Genomic DNA, 22,944 nt, shown 5'->3' on the forward strand with positions numbered 1-22,944 from the left:
CAAACCAAAGAAGAAAAAAAAGGTTTACTTAACTAAGATCAGCTGATCAAACAAAATTTTTAGCTAGATATGCCAAGAAACCCCTGCAATTGATTTCTTTTTAAACATCCCTTGTGATCATTGAGCTACAAGGTTTTAAAGACGTGTCCGAGGACTTACGGCACACCCGGTAGTTTTCGTGGAGCGAGTCTCATTTGTACAGGACGTAAATTTTGGACAATTAATTTCTCGACCTCAGCGTCCCCTTTCACATTCCAAATGTTTATGGGTTAACATATTCATATAAATGTATATTGGGTACCTGCATTTCTATTTATTTTGTACTGTCCAAAGCGATTTCACACTAGCGCTCTTAAATCATATCATGGGCGAGCCTTCTCCCTCTCCTCCATTCGTTGTTCAACTCACAGTTTCCCCATTCCTCTTTGGTTGCGTTTGGTCCCTTCCAGGTTTGCCATTTGGAGCACACTGTTGGACTAGCCTTTATATAGATCTTATTCAAGGTGACTTTGCTCCTTGATGCCAAGTGGTATTATGTGTTTCAAAGACCTCTTCCACACCCGTACCAGTTGGAGTAGTAAATGAGTTGGTAACAATGGACCGGTAATTTTTCACTGATTTGGCAACCCTGAACACCCACGGACTTGAGGGGAATGAAGGCCGCGGGTCAAGGCTCAACAGTTCCCCGATTCGTGTGTTCAGATGTGGAACTAGCATCTACGAAGAGTGCTAAACTTGACTTTGAGTGATCAAGTGGACACTTCAAGAGCCTTTCAAGACTTCAAGCCCGGGAAAGGGTCTGAAATAGCTGTATAGTGAAGTGGAAAAATCATGGAGAGTGACCAGCAACTGAATTACTCAACAACTTTACCCTTAGAGGCTGAAAATGACTCCGTGTCCCCAATTTCGATTGACAATGAAAGTGTCAACATCTCAACATTTGACACTGCTGCCTACATTGCTCAATATTTGGGACCACAGCGGGTGGAATTGAAAGTAGCTCTTCCCATGACATTGCTCTACTGCTTTCTGTGGCTCTGTGGAATGGCAGGTGATAACCATTAATAATTACAACTCTTGTCACGACAAAGAGCTGAATAGATGAATTTTGTTAAAAAGACTTAAAAATCCATGCCAGGAAATGCCGCATTACAAGGTTTTTTTGTAAGGCGCTTTCTGATTAACTCGTTGAAAGCGTTTTCCAACCTTTGTTATGTAGTCGAAGACTGTCTGTCGCCTAGAATACAGGGTTATTAGTATTTTCTGGGGTAATAAGACATTTTGTAGTGTTTTGAGAAATCGTAAATTTGAACCTGAAACTTTGCCGATTGCTCAAACATTTGTCGAGGTACTCTTCTATAGAATAATTATTGTAACTGAAAAGGAGGACATGGGCATCTTGTCTGGCTGTTTTCAGTGAGAGTTTCCTACAGCAAATTTTAAATAAGCTTAAAAGATTACAAAAATTTGATTGCTAGCGCCAAAATTTCTTCAGAGGGCTAGATATCTGGAAAATTGTTATTTCGGCTCAGATTGTAATTTAACGTTGGTTATGTCAAAAAAGCATTTTTGAATTTTCTTTTAACTTGGTGCAATTACGTAGATATTTGTTAATACCTACGTAGGTAATGGGTGATTTCAATAAGAATATTGGGATTGCAGAGTATTCAGAGGAGGTACGAAAGGTATCTGATACTGTACGTCTTCAAAAGTATCCATGAGCTTTGTACCAACCCAGGATTTAGGGTCAATTCTAGTGACCGCAGAGGCTTAATGTGCGTGTTGAGAGCACCTTCAAGCCCTCGAGAATCCAGGCTAGTTAAAACAATGAAGGCCAGCTCTCTTCTTTCTCGGGCTCCTTCATTGTTCAATGATACGTATGCATAAATGTGCAATGATTTTGTGATTGATTAATTTTCTCATGATTGGCCATTTAGCAACGTACATCTATCAAAAGCCATGTCACGATCAATATTGAATGAAGAGCACCATTTTTATTACAAGGTAATTGATGAATATCGCAAGTTTGCATTTGCCTCGACATTTTTCGTCAATAGTTTTGAAGAGATGTATTTTTACTTCAAATATTATTGAATTTTATAATGTTATGTTATCGATTTCTGCATTTGTAGGGCGAATGACGTTTTTCTTTGCTACATTTACGTGTCTTTCAGACCTTCACCGATTATCGTGAGACCGTGGAAAGTTCAACTTAGATTTTGCCATTTCTAATCAAATTCAATTTGGAAAGGCTGGGTGACTTCCCGTCCAATCATAGACAAATAAATAAGTCACCGTCTTTTTTAACTGGAAAATATCTCTAACCAAATAACAAATTCACCTGCATATACCCATTTTCTAAATTCAATTTCTATTTTTAACATCCATTATTGATTATGCGATGATAAATATGGTCTTGATAGTTTCGGAGAGTTGAGCCAGCCCTTAGCCTATGGCATGAATCCATACAACATTGGTAATGTCAGAATGTTTCTCCGTCTGTCACGTCTAAAAGTTACCCTGAGAACGATCAGGACAGAGATTCGAACTAAGGACCTCGCTCAAAGTCGGAAGTTGTCCTTTTCAGAATATATTTTTTTACACTTCCTCTTTTCCAATATTCATAAGTTCCGTGTTTTATTTTTTATCCCCGTCACCCTGCATGTCAAAGTGAGCGCCAGATCTTGGTTTTTGTGCGCCATAAAAAACACACGTGTTTAGCAACCCTGTGAAAGGTTTCTTGATAATATATCCCACGGAACGACATTCAGATATATAGAAGTGCAACGGTGCTAATCTTATTTTATTTTGAAAATTGTCACGCAAAATGACTAATCTCATTTACACTGGTTTATCCTCAACAATGCCTACTTGCGACCTTTAATTCCACCCTTCAGATAAGCCAATAACACCCATCGTACAATTCCATTATCTCTCAACGATTGCTAAATCCCTCTATGGCAAGGGCAATTCTCAAACCAAGTCTTCAAAGGCCATTTTCTATTCTGACATTTCCTAGCCGATTGTTTTTGGATGATGTGCTTCGGAAGACCTTGAATCAATGATTGGTGTTCATTCATTCCTAATTAATTAAAGATCCTTTATAACTCGCTCACGCTAAGTTCCATATTTAGAACCAGCCGAATCTAAAGGAATGCACATTTTGGGAGGTTGGCCTTTGGCAAAAAAGAGATAACAATATGAGTCTGGCTGGCACTGGCACTCAAGGATAGATCTCGTTTACTTTGTTAATCCATTTCTTGGCCACAAACACTACGCAATAATAGAAATCGATAACAGAAGCTCGTTATTGATGGCTCTGAATGGTTTGTTTCTATTTCACAATGTTTAGGTAACCAATAATGAATTGCTTTTCTTGCAGGTGTTGTCACTCAACCGTTTAATCAGTAATCATCTACTACGTAAATGAGAAGCTTACCTTGCTGGGCCAATATTTGCGCTAACGAAACCTAGATGTGATCTAGATCCGTCAGTTGGCCGTGATCACTGATTGAGGGTCAAGCTTGATTACCAGGCTGTCCAAAACTTGAAAATGAATGTTTTTTTCACTTTATCCGTACAAACAAGTACATATATTTTTTTAGATGATTTTTCCGGTTTTCTTTTGAAAAAAACAAGAATGTTGAGAAGAATTTGCAACAATTTGTCCTTCTTTACCCATTTCATAAAATTTTACTGATGTCAAAAAGGGATTTTTCATCCGAGGGTCATTATCTTGCCTTTTGCGGTTTAAAATTCACTCATTCAATATTAAGTTTTTTCAGCTTTTAAAAATAGTATTGATAAAGCAGTAAAATCAAAGTTAACTTTTATGGTATTTAAAGCTGGAAAGTGCCAAGATGTGTTGGAGCAATTCTTTAGAAACTTGAAGCTCTTTTTTTAAGTGCTTTTTGAAAAAACTTTGCCACTTTAACTCAATATCCTTTAGCATTTTTGCTGAAGATACATTTTTGCTCCTTGATAATTTTGCCTATGATTCCATTAGAAAGAGTAATTCGTGTTGTAATAGAGCTAAACATATCTGCAGTTTTTGCCTTTTCGTTGCATTTTAATTGCATTTTTTGTCACTTTTAATTGCATTATTAGGACAGCCCTATTGATTACAGGAGGATGGGTTGATTTCTTTGGCTATCCATTATCGAATTTCATTTCTTACTTATGAGCCAAATTCATGTAAAAAAGGTCCAAGCTCGAGTTTTTTAAACAGGACACCGATCCATACCTTCTCTAAGTTCTCAAGCATAGTTTAACGTCTTTTTTTGTGAACTGAACTAAAGCAGGGAAATCTCACAAGGAAATGTTAAAATATCAACAAGGTTTCCTTTAAGATGTACATTTGTTTCCGCATTGATCCTTCACTTTTGATGCAATTAAAAATCAGTTGATTCTTTTTTATTTGTGTTCTAAGTTAATGGTGGTGGTCCACAGTGAGGTCATCCTGAAGATGAGAGGGAGAGCAACACTGTAAATTGTGTGTTGAACTTTTTGCTTGGATTCAAATCAAAACTTTGCATAACTTCCAGCTTTATTGCTACATGGTAAACTCATTTTTGTCACAAAGGTTGAGATTTGTGATGATTTTAGTGGAAAAACAGTATGAAGTCAGGCTTGCATAAGGTAACCCATGAAGAGACACTTAAATCACCTTTAAAGTGCAGGGAAAACACGCAGCTGAAGTCATTTCATGGATCAAAACGGAATGAAGGCAACGTGCCCAGCCGAAGTGTATGGTCCATAGATTTAATTAGTCTTTAAGTGCAATTTGCAGGCTTTTTGAAACGAGCAATTTTCCGACATTGAGCCAACTTGTTAGTGCTGCAACAAAAATGACATTTTTTGAGTTTTGTAGCACAAACTTCACTTGAGTATTGAATTTTCCATTTGATCCCGGTGTGAGTTGGTGGTGATGATTGTCGAAGTTGTCCCGCCACAAAGTGCACAAAATCAAGGCACGTTTTTCCTCGACATTCCTTCATTTCACATGGATGGTTAGTAAAACACAGAAAAAAAACATCTCATTTTGTTGGGCAGACATAATGCTATACCCCAACAACTGCTGCAGCAAATCATACATAAGAAGCAATTTATGTCTTGCTTGTATGCTTTAATAGGCTCTGCGAAAAAAAAATATTCTTCGGATTCTGGGCTCTAAATCAAGTAGAATTTTTCCTTGACTGAAGAGTGTAACTCCTTTTGTTTATGAAACTCAAGCTGGCAAATATAAACCCTAAGTTGGAAAAGCTCAATTACCCAGATGTTTTTTGAGCCAAGAAGGAGAGGAATATGTTTGGATGAGCTCTTCGAAGCCTCATAAAGATTCTTCTTCAGTGAGATTCTCTTGTTAACAAGCTGAGCGAAACATTTATTGGTTTTGATTCAAGCAAACATCGTCAAATACCTTAAATCTCCCCTTCTCTCAAGGATTAAAAGGGTTTAAAGCTAGTTTCAAAGCAAGCAGAAGCTTTTCAATTCAATCCACTGGCCTCCATATATATCTGTACCCTACTTTAACCCTAAAGAAAATTGTCGTCAAGGTCCCTCTACATCTTTATAGGCTGCCGCACATTAATAATTATGCATTTAATGATTTTACTCAATGACATCACTGACAGTTGCAATAAAATAAAAAGTCAGGGAGCACAAATTTACAAAAATAAGGAGCCGTTTGGAAGCAACGTGCCTTCCTCATTCTTGAGTTATTTGTAATACTAATTAAGAAAAAATGAGACCGCTCTCACCACTCCCAGGAGATGCTTTTTTGACAACTAATATTAGGTTGACTGGAAATATGTCTTGTCTTGTCTTTGTCAAAGGCAAAATTTGCCTTTGAGAATTGAACTTAACTTTCATAACTCTTTGGAGCAGTTAAAGTTACGGTTTGCGTTATAATATCCATTTCAAGAAAAAAGTACGAATTCACTACTCCGGCCCTAGTTTGCGTTTTGGCTCACTCTTGGCTATTTACTTTGTGGTTAAATATCATCTCATTTGCGTTTGTTTTCAGGGAATGTGACCACATGCTTGGTTGTGATCAGGAATCGCTACATGCGAAATCAAACCTACATCTACCTTACTAACCTGGCCATTACAGACATTCTCACACTGTTAGTGGGTAAGTTGAAATTATACTTCCAGAATAAGTCCAGCATGTATGAAAAAATGTTGAACAGCTTAACATGGAGACTCGACTGTTAGTGTTCTAATTTCATTCTTAAACGCCCGCGTATGTTTATGCCATCGTTTTTTTTAAGATTTAACAACAATTTGGGCTTTAAACTTGGTTCAAAATTGTAGCTTTGAATCCTGGGGTATCAAGAGAAGGTTTTGTCACCCTGATTGCTATCCCCTTTTGTATCCGACCCTCTCAGTTTGGCTACCTGATGACTACTTTTGACATTCAAGACCAATCAAAAAAAGTGGGCAGCGATTTATAAATGGGCCTCAGAATGACGACTTTACTTGATATCTGATCCAAATTTGGCCTGTCAATTTGGCAGCCTTGAATGATAGACTAATTACGGAATACTCATCCTCTTGTTCTTTTTTATCAAAGTGAATTTGTCGACTGGTCTTTCAAGGTTTTACATTAACACTATCACGTTTGTGTTCAGTAACTGTCTTTACCATTTATTGGGATTGATTTTTTTTATTTTTAATTTCAAATACTAATAACTCATACAAGGGTTCTAGATCTAACATTCTAGGGTTATGAAGCAACACTCTGGTCTGGGGGTCCTTTTTTTTTATATTCTAAGAACTACACTTCCTCCTCCGTGTAGAACTTACTGTACATTCAATCTAAATGGAATCTGTTCACTCCGAGGCTCATGAACTTGGTGGATGCCATTTAGACATGAACGTCCCTGTTGATCTTGGTGGTGAACCACTTCTTGATCATGGAGATGTTGTACGGGGTCCTTCCCGCGATAACCGACTCATTCCCGTAAATGGAGCCGTCAGCGTTGATCAAAAGGTACTTGTCCTTTGCCTTCGTCTCCCAGTAGTCGCGGTTGAACTTCCCCCGCTCGAAGTTGTTACCTCCCTTAGTAACCACCGAGTCCCAGAAGTCCGTCTCCCACACCTTCTGGGTCGACATCAGGTTGTCGTCCAAGTGGAGCTGAGCCGCCCATAGATTGGACAAGAAACTCTCCACGGTCGGGGTCTCCGTCCGTGATTTGGAGCCAAATGCGAGCGGTGAGGTAGGGGACCGAGGAGGGGATATGGACGACACTGAACGTATCGTCCTCCTCCTCGTAGGTGTACTGGACACACACATTCCGGAAGAAATCCAGGACAGGCCTGTACCAGTCCGCTCCCTGGAACTTCTTCATCGCGTTGATTACGCGCTTCTTGTTCTTGACGGCGGTCGCCAAGACGATGACCATGGTCTTCTCGGTTGTGCTCAAGTTGTTTGCGTCCAGGATCCGGAACAACTTATCGGCGTACTTCCGGGAATCCATGACTCCGAAGTCAATGAAGTCTCGAGGGTCCAAGCGCGAGATGATGTCCAGGTCGAATTGGGCCAAAGCTCCCGCGTACTCCGCGTAGGTGGTCATGGTGATGATGGAATGGATCAATCACTTGAAAGCCTTACTCATATATTCTCAAAAGAACAATGTGAACCAAACCAAAGTTCAATTTTTAGATTGAAAGTTCATCAAAGTCCAAATAGGAGCGATCATAGTCTGACATATAGAGACCTGTTGAGTTGCTGAGATTTTATTTTCCTCCAAAAATGTGATTGCTCCTCAACCTTCAATTAAAATTTAAATATTAGTCACCTTTTCATAAACACATGCCGCCATTTGTCAGTAAGAAATAGTGCTCTAAAGCTGTTAGAAAGTTCAGCTTCGCCAAGTTCCCTGAGTGATCTGAATTACAATATCCCTGAAAGTGATAAAAATAACTGGTAATGTTCTGTTGAAAGAGCTCTATCTGTAGCCAGTCAGAGCAACAAGATTTCCTAAAACCATCCTTTGGAGCTAATCCTGGTTACACAAGGTTATGATTCAACCTCTAATTTTTCTCAGAATAAACATAAACCAGAGAGACCGAGTAGTTTTTAAGTAAACTCCATTACCACGCTACGCGTAAAATGGTTTACGCTCTGCCCATCAGGGGGTGCTTTCCCAACCATTGAGAGCTAGACTCGGGAAAACGGCTGATTGATCATATTAATTTCTAATGCAATTGAGTTGCGTTTTACAAAATCTTTCAAAATCTTACGAATTTTTAGTGTCAGTAGTAACACGATGGACTTATCACCTATTTTCGGTAATGGCATGTCCTACGAAATTTCTTTAGCAATCTATCTAGAATGGCACTTTTCCTTTTAGTTTGGGCCACTTGAAAGGTGGCCCAAACAGCGAGGGAAAAAACTCCTATTAGTTACCGGAAACCAAATAGCATCAAGATCGACCCAAAATGAAAGAGAATTGGAGGATTGTGTGTAATGGTTTTGAGATGTGAGTCACAGACCAATGGAAGGCAGACTTCTCGTTTTAACAAAAAGAGCCATCTTGAGATCTGTTAGTTAATGGTATGTTGGTGAAACACAACCATTATCAATGGAGGTCATTTGCGGAAGGTAAAATTCTATGAAGCTGGTTCGTAAAGGATCATAAATTTCTATAACTGATAGTAAAATTGATTGAAAATCACGGACTATCTTTACAGATATAATAGTATGAGGCACATTCAACATATTAAATGTGAATTTGTAGGAGAGTAACAGAAAATGAATGTCTGCTCTCAAGGACTATCAAACCACAATTTAGATTAAAATGGTTTACAATTGACCCTTTGAACTTTCCTTGGGTACTTAAAACTCCACCCTATCAAAAGGGGTATTAGTATCTATTCATTTTTTTTCATACACACAAGCTTTCTTTGACATGAAAGCAGTCTTACGTCTCATATTAAGTGGATGATGATTAAAAAGGACCCACTATTTCATTGATAGTGATTTTGAAGTTGTTTGATGACGAATATAATAGCTTGGATTCTCAGCGATGGGGTTTTAATTCCAAAGTTACTTTAAATTCTTTTTAAAGATGTGCAGATTTCTTGTTTATTTCTTGCACATTTGAAGCAATTGCGACTGGAACAAACCAAACTGATGAGCTAAGTCGTGGTGTTAACTCGTTCTTTAACCGAGTGATTTTTATAAACTCAAGATTGACAGATTGACGGGATCTAACTTCATTTGAAATTAACAGAATTGTGTATTAACTTGCGTTTCACTTTTGGTTCGCCATTGCTAGTTATTGATTTACCTCCTTTGACGATTAAAGCTTGAATGTACAGGGTGTTGCAGAGTTAAGGCAACTCAAATAAATACATTTGCCTCATTAACCACTAGAACTAGAAAGTTTAAATCTCTTAGTATGACACTCATACATTTTTGCACTAAATTTCATCTCTTTTATTTACAAGCACTTTTCAAGACATCACTTTTTTGATTTTTTTAAATAAGCACAGGAAGTAAGATTGGGATACCTGGCACAAGGTTACCAATATTGAGACGATAAAGAAAGTGCGTACTAGAGTTATATACTAGACACCAGAAAAAAATGAATCTTGATGCGTCTCATTGTTCTAGTTCAGGTGGTTGATGAGTAGGTCTATATGTTTGAGTAGCAGCAATTGTGAAACACCCTGTATAATCAAAACAACTATCTCCCCACTTTAACGGAAAAGGATGGATATTATCACTTTTTCGCATTGTACCTGGGGACAAAATGGCAGACCTAAATCTTTATAAGTTTGTTTATTGTGACATTTTTACACGATCAAGACACAATCATTTGAATCTAATGTTTTTGTGTAGGATCCCTGATTGGAACTCGTTTCATGTTGTACGTACCTACACTCACGGCAAATTTGGTCACTTTACTTGACTACATTATCTATGAATTCTCGTTATTCTTCGTCATTAGTAACACTTTGTCAGTTATAAAGCCAATTTACAGAGCATCTTGAACAATTCAAAGGCATCTTTTTTGTTGAGCAATTATCCTGTCCAGCTCAGTGAAGTTATGGTTTTTAAAGAGACCTTTAATCGTAGTGTGCATCGTTTCTGCTATCATTTCAAAAAACGGAAATCCCCGTCAGGTCTACTTGAATTGAAATATCATTAGCATTTTTATGCTATTTAAATGTATTTTTCTTGCTTTCCCGAGAATGGGCCTCGGATGGCAAAGGAAATACATAGGTTAAAATGCCTTTGGTGTATCAATAAATAGAATAGGTATCAAATTTTCCGAGACATAAAACCTTGTCAAATAGCCCCTTACATATTTTTTGCCCTTGTTAGTAGTAAAGTGGTAAATTTCAAAAAGGTCCATGTGAAACTACATTCCCTGTAGCGGTTAGATAAGCCCGTGAAAAACCAACCCCCCCCCCAAAAAAAATCATCAACTCCCAAGTTCTAGGCTGGCTTTTTAGCGCTCATTCAAATGCAGACTTCATGAAAATAAATAGACGAATTATAACCTTTCATTTTAATAGTACTGGGGATTACATTCCCTGTAGCGGTTAGATAAGCCCGTGAAAAACCAACCCCCCCCCCAAAAAAAATCATCAACTCCCAAGTTCTAGGCTGGCTTTTTAGCGCTCATTCAAATGCAGACTTCATGAAAGATTAATCTAACCTACATAAGTCTTAAAAACTTTATAGAAAAATTGAAGGAAAGTATTGAGTGCACACTGATGTCTTCTAAAATTAGATACCACAATTAAAGAATTTGTCTGTTGTGTAATTCAAATCAACCGAACGTAGCTCCTACGTTCATGAAAATAATTTGGAAATCATTTCCATTGCTTTTAATTACAATCATTATGACCTTGCTCTTTGCAACTTGACCTTAAGAGAAAAAAATCTAACTTTTTGAAAAATTGGTTTCAGATAATTGCTTTAATCATTTGTACATTCGTCACATGTGCGTATTTACTTGGTTTGCGCCAATTTGTTCAACACACTTTTGCCTGTCTTGTCCTTTCTCACAGTTCTTATGTACTTTAACACTTTAAACAACCATTACTTTTGAAGTGATTTTCAGGGGATCCACTTAAAGCCTGAGAATTTCTGAGTAGCCTTTTTTAACACTGTCAGGGAATCTTTTGCATTATCCAAAGTAAGATGCAATAATTGGCACGCACTATCTATTTAATTCAGAGGTCAATATCTCTTAAATTAAGACCAACTAAAAGTCAAAATTTGTCTAGGAAGTTTGAGCTTGATCTTACATGATTATGATTAACGTGAACATGTCACAGTTTGATAATAGGCATCATTTACCATCCCTCCATTGGTCAATTAAAATCAAACGAAGTTTATCTTACCAAAGGTTTTGATAAGTGGGCTTGCTTCTAACTGAAGCAAGGTGGGGAAAATTCATGTCAGATTGTTAAATGGATTTATTATTATTTGCCAAAAGAAAAGGAATGATCAGACCATGATGTGATTATCATGGACACTGCCTGGGCGTAAGCATCAATTTTGAAAGATTATATACAGGGTGGATTTTATAAGGTGTTACATACAGATTTTGCTTTGGCAAATGTGACTATATGGCTCAACCATTTACGTTCAAACTTGGTGCCCAAATTGCCAACGGCATTCGCTTTGCTTTGAAACCATTGGAACACTTGTTAAACAACAACTTTCGAAAAACGGAAGCCAAGGTTACCAAGTCATCTCTAGGAACAGTACAGAGCGTGCCAGCGGTGACGCTGACAGTGGAAGTTTTCTGTAAATATTTTTGGTCAAAAGCGACCAATTTGACTAATCTTTTATGTACTATAAGGAGTTCATCGAAGAGTCTAAATACAGAATCTGGTGTATCTAGAGCAGTCTTCAAAGAGGCAATACATGCTTTTCTTTGTAATACTTTATCCCGTCCACCCTGTAGATAACCAAACATTGGCACCATGTGAAATGATTGATTTTCCGTAAATTTGTCAGGCAGAGTGTAGACCGTATTTTGTATCATACATCATGTGAGGCCCTAAGATTAATCTACCTTTCATTAGGTTTTATTGTACGGGAGACCTTCATTGTCAAATAAGAGCTTTTAAAGAGCAATAGGATTCTTTTCCAGGTAATTTCTTACCGTAATTAGAAAAGTGAACAATGACATTTTTGTATGGTCGTACATCAGCAATTATCTTACAGAAGGTCAATTTAATTGTTCTATTCAAGATGAAATCTTAGACAAATTCATCTTTAAAAATATGGGTTTTGCCAAAATAAAACGAAACAAATGTTTATAAAGTAGTTTTTACCAGGACCTAGTACCAGGATCGAAAATTTTCAGTTCCCTCGGTGAATCAATATGAAAATAAATAATCTGTCAAAATCATTGGCAAATAGGGGCTCGGCAGCTTCGAAAATTAATCATTTTCCAAGGGCGACTAATTTTGCTTTTGGCCCTTTTGTAAAGTCATGTTAGATGAAACATTCTTTTTTGTATCAATTTTAGCCACTCAATTTTGTTTTATAAATGATCATTAATTGAAAGAAGCGACAATCTCTTGTAAAATCCAGGAAAGGGGTAAGTTGGAGTTTTTTTGAATTTGGGCAATCATCAATTTTAAAGTACATAGGGGATTTGCCGGCATTAGCTTGAAAGTTATGTACTGGTCGGAACGTTTTTTCCTTCTAGCCCAGAGTATGATGCATAAAGGATTCTAATTGTGATTGATGCTAAAATGGCTACAAAAATGTCGTATTGTAGTAACATTTTTTGACAAAATTATTGAATGGAACATCTGAAACTTTGACCTTAAAAATGACGATTTCCGTTCAGTTTGAATTTCCCGCCTCTATGGCTATTACACTTTGACACGCATTGTTAACTCCGTTGACTTTGCTTACCCGCACTTTCAACCAATAACAGACCTTGTTTACATTTTTCTTGCATTTTGTGACGTAAGGCCGCTGAATCCTAATAACATGATACTATTGAATTTTATTTTTTGGACTTCCTCCGAGTGTTGAGCTATCAACTACATACGTACACCTTATTCCTTGCATTTGGTTTTGATCAGGTAGGGAAATAAATATTTACAGCTTTAAATCGACTTTTGTTTGGTATATGGCTCTGCGAGGATATAAATTTTGGTCCATATATGTTAATATATTGGTCCAACTAACATACAGGGTAGCCAAACTCAAATGTCCTTGGCCTTTAGGATACTTTCATTTCGCTCTTTCAATTCAAATTTTCTGTTATAGCCTTCTCTCCACCGTCAGGAAATGTCAACCAGGAAGAGTAAAACGACCTTAAGGTCTTTTGACTGCTGTACCGAAAGCATGGTTCAATGTCTCACAGGAGATTGAACGTACCGGCTGTTCTTGTTGCAAATCCAGATTATTAACTAATTCAGAACAAAATAAGGACCTTCTTCTACAAATATCTGGTTGATACCTTGTTGGATGTAATCGGTGCTATTGACTCATTGAAGCGGGAAAGGAAGATGACGTCATCGTCAAATTTTGAGAGATCACTCCTACTTTGAGGCTTCATATCTCTGCGGCTGATTTTTTGTATTTTTGAATTTCGTATTTTTGCAATAAACTTTTTGAAACCTTAGAAACTGTTATTGTCCAATATTAAGATTTATATCTTGGATTTTTTGTACCGAGCGGGCATATCAGATTGGACGAAAACCATTGTTCAGCTTGGTCAACAAAAGCATGTGTTCGTCCTTCATCAGTCGAAAGCGATTGGTAGTTTTCGGGCTCCGTTTGTGTCTGTAATAAATCAAATAGTTTAATCCTCCCCGTGAAGACGGAACAATGACGTCACAATTCAACATTCAGATAACTTGAATACTTGTAGTTGTACTTGTACTTGAACGTGTAGGCTTCCAGCGCTACACGAAAAATGGTTGACGTTCTGCACTTCAGAGCGCGCTTTGTGAATTGGCCTCTGCCAAATTAGGGGCCGATTGAGCCGATTCCTCTTTTTTTGACTTATAATGCGTTTGTGTTATTTGTGTCTAGTTCCATCAAAATATTATGTATCATTATTGATGCACGTCACATCACATAATGCCCGGAAAAGAACTGGCGTTCATAACATGTCACGAGTAGTTTATTTTCCAATTTACCGTGCCTCTTCCTCATTTCGTTTGTGTTGTCTGACGTTGGAAGTAAGAGCCCCTATTCTAATGACGTCTTATTCTCAAGTCCAAAACAATCCATGATGAGCTGCGTTGGGACTGAAGATACTCTTCCTAGTTCCTAGGGGTCTCAAGACCATATTGAATTAACAAGAGACACCACATTGCTTAGTATATCACGTTCCTCCATCAAGGTTCTTTTGAACCTCATATACCGTGATGTTGGGTGCCAAGTCATCGCTAGAAGCCAAAAAGAGACAAAGAGACATGATGATTGGTATTGTCAAAATGGACAATTGTTGATGGGCTAATACAGAGAATCAAAGTGCGAACTTAGGGTTCGAGCAAATCGGGTCATTTCTATGAGCTTTCCCAAACTCAAGCCTTGACTCGAAGAGTACCTTACGGTAGACATGACTGTAACTCCAGTTGTCAATTCAATGTGACAATAAACAGGAGTGTATGAAAGGGAAACCTGAAATGTTAGATATGACAATGGAACGATTGAAAGTTGTGGATCAAGCACTACGATTAGTAAAAAGTAAAACGAAGTAAAAGTAACATTAATTTACAAAAACAGCGCTCATATTTACCTATATATTTGTCTGCAGCCAAACTTTCGACTTTAAAATTGGTGGGATCGCAAACCTTCAAAACACCCCATTGATAAAGTTTGCATTCGTATATTTGTTCAGTATTGATTGCTTTAAAGACCCTCTTCAAAATCCATTTACTGGGAACGTTGAGTCAAAGCTGAAATTTACTAACGATAACAGTCATAAATAGGGTAACTTTTTGAAATCAGGATACCAAGTTGACAAACTTAGGCGCAGTTTTAAAAGCCGACAATATACTTTAAAACGCACATAAATGTATTTAGGTCTTTTCTCTTTTGGTTCTAATTTGACTTTCACTCTTTAAGCACCTCGTTCTACAAAGCGATCAATTTTGCTTTCAGATTTTGACCTCCTCACAAAGTCCTCTAAATATGACTTTTAAAAGAGTGTTGAAATTGCACCACTCTCACGTGTCAAAACGGTTGCCCATTATTTGCTCTGCGTATATAAGTATGTAACAAATCATGTTAAAATGTATTCCTAGTTGACTCAGAACTCTGTCCTTCAACTACTGGAATTATGAGAACCAGAACCTCGGAGGTTCAATCAACGTTTTTAGTTCCTGCATGAAGTTTGCAAATTAGTCCATATTTTTTCTATCTGTGGCTCTTTTGAAGACTTGGTATTACCTTTGGACCGTTACATCAGATCCCACGAACTGCATTGTTAATCAAAAAGACAGTACATTTATTGTCACTGTCAAGTACATGTGTTATATAAAATAAATCCCTCCACAATCATTAGTGTTCCCAAGAAAGCAAGTATCGAGAAGTAATCCTTCGTTGAAAATTGAAGAGGCTAACTATTCATTCCACGTAAACCTAACCACGACCGGATAAATTGGGGGATAAAGTATACGTACGTACTCACATCCGAAAAGGGAAATGAAGCCATGGATTTTCGTAAATCCAAAATGCCTTTATTTTGAGTTATAATTTAATTCAAAAGAGATTATTAAGCTTTGAATATATTCAAACAGAGGAAGTGTTAAAGCTTGGTATTGTTTGTTTAAAATATATTGATTTAGTTTTCAGAAGAATATTTTTTGAATACATTTATTTGGACTCTGGTTACAGTTCTATGGTGCTATAGTGTTGAACAAGGCTTTGACCTTGAGATAACTCTCTCATCAATGAATATTCTCGTTGAGGTCTTGGATAGAATGTTTATTAGTCCCAAGAGTTGAAGTACTTTGCTTTATCAGTCCACAATTATGAACAGGACATGGAATGTGAGGGCGAACATCGAACAACGCGTATTGTACAGCTTAAAAATGTTTTGTTCATGAATTAAAAGGCCAAGCCATGGGTTCTTACATTCAAAATGGAAGTCAACGATGAGTTGAAAAATCGAACTTCAAAGATTGCTTGATTAAAAAAATGAAATCAAACCTAGTTTACTTTTGGGAAAGTCTTGTCTTTATTTAGCCACTTGGCAAAGCACCAAAAAACGTTCAAATAAGACAATTTAGTTGATTCTTTTTCTGTTTTACATTTATTGAAGTACGATGACGTCTATATAACCTCCTTTCATCCTATTAATATGATTGCCCTAATTCACTCTCCAACCGATTGATATGGAGAGAAGACTTGACCCAATACGGCCTTTATTTCAGCCATGCCCTTGGAGGTATATTCAATGTGGCATCAATATCCTTGGACTTTTGGCGAGTACGTCTGTGATGTCAAGACCGTTCTCACCGAGGCCGTCACCTGCGCTTCCATCCTGACCGTGGTCACTTTCACCGTGGAAAGGTAAAAAACCCATTTAAAAACCTCTTATTTAGGCTCATCATGCCGACCATCATATGTCTTCAGATATTTGGCCATTTGTCATCCCTTGCTCCTGGCCACTCATTCCAAAGCCCATCGAGCCTTCTGCATCATCTTGGGGATTTGGACCTTTGGGATCGCTTACTCTATCCCATGGATCATTCCCACCAAGGTATGCATAGGAGAAGAAAGAAGGAGATTATGGCCGTCTGACGAACTAACTCGTTTTCTCGTTGAAGGTCAACTATTTGACTCATCCTCAGAGTGGAGCCTCTATTCCCGAGTCCGCTTGGTGTGCCATTCCGTTCCAAGACATGAGCAAGGCCAAGATACCACTTATAATGATGATTGTGACCACCCTTCTGTTCTTCGTGATGCCTTTCATTGTGGTCACAACTTTGTATTGTCGGTGAGTGTCCCTTTGTATTAGGTTAGCTTGGACTTGAGTGGCCAAAACATTAGTGGTTCTTGAACACACTCGGCAAAACGGAAAGAGCCTGGGCGAGATTAGCTCGAGAAGTGTGGGCCTTCACTGGCACGAATGTAGGATTACGTGTGGGTTGGGCAAGAAACTTGATATGGATTTCCCATAGCCACCCAACCTTTTAGTTGATATGCCCATTAGAGTACCTTTTTGGGAGAGCATAGGAAATTTGGGGGAAGAATCATCAGGCATGAATTCCTCTTGAAAGGCAGCAAAGTCAGCTGAAGGAAATACTAACAGGCCAGGAGGATATTTTGGGATATCCAAGAAAGGTCTTCATCCGGGTTGGAAAAGTTGTACCATTAGTGAAGATTGGACTTTGCGTACTCGTGCATTCGGACACTTAAGAAGCTCGAGAATTGAACTCTTAGAAAATAGGCACGCTCTATAACACAAAGTTTGAGCTTCGCTTTTAAGATGAGGTACCTGAACATGAAGAAGTAATTCGATGCTTATATTTTGGGGTGGGCATAACCATGTTTTTGAGCATTAATTTACTAGCTACGACGGTTAGTGTTCAAAAAAACAGTTTTCGTGAAAATCAAATTTACAATACGCGAGCATTTCCAGCAAGAAAAGTCGCAATGCCAATTTTCTGTGGGAGTTTTAACCATGCGCATTTACAAGGTTTTTGCGCCAAGCTTGTTTCAATCCTCGAAACTCTTTCACTCAACTTTACAAGATTATAACGAAGTGACTAAAAGCTCATACATTCAAAAGGTCCACGGCCATTCAATCGGCTCTATCTTTCTTTTGGATAGTCCATAGACTATTGACAAAAAGCTCTAGCCCTCGACAAAGACTTATATGAAAACATTCACAATGCTTCATAATTTTGCTGAATGGAAAGATGAGGTCAGTTGTCCGCCTGAAAGCTTCGCAAGATTAGGTAAATCTTCGCACTTATTTGAGTGCCCATCAACTCAACGATAAATGTAAAAGGAGATTATGCGCAAAGACATTGACCATAATAGGCGTTCCATGAAGGAATATTTTGGGTATGACCGCTTACATTGTGTAAAAAATACTCTTTGCACAACCTAGATGCAAGCAAGATTCAAAACGGACAATTTGGTGAGGTCAAGTTACATGTTGGTCGTCAGGCTTTGAGGGTTTGTTCTTTTTGATGTCACCACGTTGTCACGTCAGTAAATTGTTCTGGCGGGAATTTTGAAATTGGATCTCCACCGCAGTTAATGCAAATAGAATATTAGAATCCTAGATCTTCATTTTTTTCGAAAGAAACTCTCAGTGGTTTTCGCACACATCCTGTTCCAAGTACCATACGTATTACATTGCTTCGGTTAAAATAAGATATTGCTAGTCAGTAAAAAGTAAATACACGTGAAATGCGAGATGTGGCTTGATACTCGATTGACTCTTTTGCTGTGCATAAATTGGGATCAAGTGGAAACTGAATACTGATTTCATCCAAAAGGAACTAATTGAAATATTATATCCCTAATGAGAGGTTTTTTTTCTCACAGAATTGGTAAATCTATGAAGTCAAGCTGCTCGTTAACATCTTGTACTTGTCGGGGATCCGTGGATTGTTCCGTTTGCGATGCTGAGCAAAGAGGCCATAAATCTCGCAAAACTGTGATTAGGATGTTAAGTAAGTACAGGAAAGATATTGTAGCAAGACCAATCAATGCAAATCTTTTGAATTTTGTCTGGCTCCTCTTTTCAGTGACCGTTGTGATCTGCTTCTTCCTGTGTTGGTCACCCTATCATACCCAACGTCTGGTCTTTGCCACCCTGACCTTAACCGGTGGTTGGAACACTCAAACTACTTACATTCATTACTATCTGTGGTTAGCTTCTGGTAAGTGAACTAACTGCAAGAGAAAATACTATCATAAATAAGAATGATAATTATTGATTTATGAGTCATTTTGATCTTCATTATTGTTTTTCTGGAGACCACTCCAGCACTTCCAGGGGGCATAGAAGTATTGTCATCAAAATAATAATCACATGAGCCGTGTAAAATAAAAAAAACCGACGTGAGCTGATGATAATTATAAAAAGAATATTTAAATGAGCCATGTTACCCTTGAGAAGTTAAGGGTAAACAAGCAGCTGACGTAATTCTATGGAGCAAAAGTGAATGATGGCAACATGCCTAAGCAAAGTGTCTGGTCCATAGATTTAATTTGCCAGCTTGTTGAAGCAAATGGTATTCTGACATTTGCTCAAGATATTAGTGCAGTGACAGAAATGCACAAAAAAAGTCATTTTTGAGGTTTGTAGCACAACTTCACTCAACTATTGAAACTGCTGTTGGATTTGGGAACATATTTGGAACTACCTAAAAAGTTGTATTTTCAGTTCAAGTTCATTCATTTCTATTGAAGACAATCATAAGTTTTACCACGACTCAATGGAAAATTTGATGTATTTTTAAGGCACACATAGCACTTATTCCGCGATGTTAGTCTTCGCTTTTCCTCTACAGGATACGACAAAAAGCCTAGAATCAGGGGGTCAAGCTTAATTTTTTATTACTTTTTCTTCACTGAACAAGCGAAATACACATTGTTTTAGCCATGAAAAAAAAACCTGGCTAATCAAAAAGAATCCTAAAGATTCGACAGAACTTTTTTTCGGGCTTTTTGAGGAATACAGTAATAGGACGGTAACATCTAAGGATCATTTTCTTTGACCTGTCGCCACGTATTATAAAGTAGAAACACTGAGATGTCATTGTAATGAATCCCCTCCACCACAGAGGACCGAAGTTTCCTGTTCTTAAGTACAAGGTTCTATCAAATTACGCCATTGTTCACGTCACTTTCTTTCATCCCAGGCAGGATAAAGATGAAAGGGAATGCCTTAAGAGAATTACGATGAGCCTCAGGATTTGTAACAATTGCTTTTTTATCCAAGCTGATTGTTGATAATCTCAATTCTGACTGACTCAACCATTTCTTCTCGAAACAATTGGAACAATGTGTTATGAGGATGCTTGTTCCATTCTGCTGACTACCCAATAACAATACCTTACTTGAGGGTTTCCATCCGTTAAACATAACGGAACGTTACTGTGCTATTGAACGTTTTCTGAATATATTACCACGATGGTGTGCGAACTAGAAGTTTCATCACTTATTCAAGACAAGGGTTATAGACAATATTTTTCTGCACAAAATCCAATATCTTTTGACTGCCATCGAAAGCGGTCTGCAAAGTTTTTCGGTAAGCCTTTGGCGAGTACAATAAGCATTTGACTTCAAACTTATTCGATCACTATTGGACAACATATCCTCAGATGTTTTAGTAGGGTTATTTGGACTCTCAAAATATCTTTTTTTTGTGTCCGTTAGATTATTGCATTACATTTAAGTTTGAGTTCAAATTTACGAGAACATATCCCCCCGGGGGGGGAGGTATTTTCTCTTCGTGACGGGCATTCGTCTAGTTAAATAAACTTCAAGCCTTCCAGTCAATTTGCTATATCATGTCTTTTCAACAAAGATGGGTACCTACTCAGTTTTTTATGGCAGTGTGAAGTCGTGCGAGAATCATCAGCAAAAAAGTAATCCTATCGAAATCTGGCTTATCTTTCAGGAATCGGTTATTACGTCAGTTGTTGTATCAACCCACTCGTGTATTGCGTCATGTCGAGAAGATTTCGCCGTGGACTCAAAAATGTTTCCAATTGCATGGCGTCTTCAAGCAATTCATCTATTGCAACTGGAATGGGTAAGAGTCTACTCACGTAAACTAATCGTTGTAATGATTCACTATAGAGTGAAGTTCTATACTTTATACATTTTTATAATTTGTCATTTATCCTAAACAACCACAAGTGAACCCTTCATGGCAAAGATGTTTAAATGTGTGCCTAAAAAGGGTTTTCTAACTGAAATTTCTCCGGCAGAAATTGGTGCCTTATTTGACCTATTCTTTGTTTTATGAAGTTGTTACTTTGATTAAAGTCATGAACTTACCTTGCAATAAGCTCAAACTTTGCTAAATGACTTTTGACCACTAGCCTCAACTTTTACTTTTAGCTTGCTAATCAACAAACGGCAATTGTCTTCTTTCCATCTTTCAGTAGTTTTTCTCTTTCTTATGCGCTTCAAATATTGACGCTTTGCTTTTTTATCATCTCATCAGCATTAATGTGCAAAAAGGGGTGAAATAGAGATCAGATTTGTCACATTAACCTTCAAGGATATATCGCTCCAATATTCTTCCTGTTTGTTTGATATCTAAATCAGCAAAAGATTTTTGTTGTTGCTCGATGATCGACATTATTGTACTTTGCAAGATTGATGACTTTTCTAACGTTGATAGATGGCAACTCCAAACATACACTAAAGACCAACCGGGAGTGAAGGTTAGCCAATAGTATCGGATATGAAGACTTGATGATTTGATTCCCGCTGACGTTGATTACATTCCAAGTGCAGGAAGTTAGGATCAAGCATTTGTCAAATCAGGGAACCTTGCGGGGATCAGACGATTCTTAACGATTTCTCTGAATTAGCCTTTGATTATTGATTGGCAAGAATTAGTGGTCTTTTTTATAAACAAAATCGTTCAGTGCCGTTTTGGCCTTTGAACTTACGGAGACATTCACAAGCGCTCCAACATAAGCCCCAGCAGATGGAGGCACAAGAGAGCAAAGTTTGAGAGATCTCAGGGTTGCGCCTTTTGAACCTCAAAGCCAGATTTCAATTTTCACTGGACATTTGAGTCGATTGTAACCATGCTATTCTCAAATTGTGCCACTGAAAACCGGAAATTGTGATCTAAAATGTTACTATTCACCTCTGGACTATGACTATGCTCTAAAAAAGGATTAATCTATTTTAGTAACTATATTAATTGATATCCTAAATATGAAACCAAGTTGCAATAAATAAACTTTAAAGAAATAAGTCAAGCAACCTTGAGTTGAGGTATCAAAGTCACCAAGTTTCAAAAAATGTTTCCATTTGAGCTTCTAAGCCGTCAAGCACGCTAATTCTTAAGCAAGTGTTCAAAACTTTGTTTCATATGTCACTCATTGTAACAACTTTTTGCTTACGAAATGTCTAAGAATGTACAGGGATGATTTTATTTTCATTTCTCTGACTCCGTCTCTAATTCGAAGTAAAAGAAGATCTTTATCTCAAAGAAAGTCTCTTTTGGTCAAGCACCTTGACTTTCGACTCGAATTACCTAAGGAATGAGGCAGAAAGAGACCCAAAAAACGGTCCTTTCTTGGTTTGCTGCCACATGTCACGTTCGTTCAAAGTCTTCGTGGAGTTGACAATATTTGACGAGTTTCATGTGACTTGCAAGTACATTTACTGCACAACTGAACGTGACTTGACATGAATATGCCTAATGGATACAAGAGCGCATTTCTGAGCTCTAAATTGCCCAGAATAGACTCGTTCAAGCATCAACAAAGGAAACTCATTGGTTTGATAGACAAAGGGGAGCTTGAACAAGTAACATGGGAGGCATATTAGAAAGAATAGCAGTCGTTAAATGTGTTAGCAACCAGTAATATACTTCACGTTGTCTCCTTGTCAAATCGTACAATCCATTGATAAAATATTCGAGTCTAGGTTTATGAATATACCAAAAAGAAGCAGTTATCTTATAGTGTGTCGTTGTTTCGATAGCTTATGTTGACTCTTAACTCACATATTAGTTGTAACCAGGGGGCAGGATTACGAAAACACTTAAATCTAGCGGTAAAAGGCGAAAGGAATTCCAAACAACCCAATGGTTATTTTGTTATCGTTTCAGGATATTGATGTGACGTTTTCATTTGAGTCATTGTTGAAGGCCTGTTTTTCATTTTGCTTAAACACAATCCTACTAAAAAGTCCAGATATTACCGTTTGATTAGGGACTGGAAAGGTAAAGGCAGAAAATGCTCAGAAGCGTTCTCGATGACGCATTAAATGTAATTCCATTC

At 37.7% G+C, this 22,944-nt stretch overlaps 1 protein-coding gene across 1 annotated transcript in view; it reads left to right on the top strand.

The window, feature by feature from the left end:
• The first annotated feature begins 703 nt into the window (after window positions 1–703).
• Window positions 704–22,944, top strand: part of LOC131882562 (neuromedin-U receptor 2-like) — a 32,821-nt gene continuing 10,580 nt past the window's right edge. Inside the window, exons 1-8 of the mRNA XM_059229751.1 lie at window positions 704–1,051; window positions 6,026–6,133; window positions 16,381–16,519; window positions 16,583–16,709; window positions 16,777–16,946; window positions 18,509–18,636; window positions 18,712–18,846; window positions 20,592–20,726. Coding sequence (XP_059085734.1) covers window positions 832–1,051; window positions 6,026–6,133; window positions 16,381–16,519; window positions 16,583–16,709; window positions 16,777–16,946; window positions 18,509–18,636; window positions 18,712–18,846; window positions 20,592–20,726 — 1,162 coding nt within the window. The 5' untranslated portion in view covers window positions 704–831. The remainder of the gene's footprint in view (window positions 1,052–6,025; window positions 6,134–16,380; window positions 16,520–16,582; window positions 16,710–16,776; window positions 16,947–18,508; window positions 18,637–18,711; window positions 18,847–20,591; window positions 20,727–22,944) is intronic.

Source organism: Tigriopus californicus, chromosome 6 (assembly GCF_007210705.1).
Source record: "Tigriopus californicus strain San Diego chromosome 6, Tcal_SD_v2.1, whole genome shotgun sequence".
In the NCBI taxonomy this organism is placed as follows: domain Eukaryota; kingdom Metazoa; phylum Arthropoda; class Copepoda; order Harpacticoida; family Harpacticidae; genus Tigriopus; species Tigriopus californicus.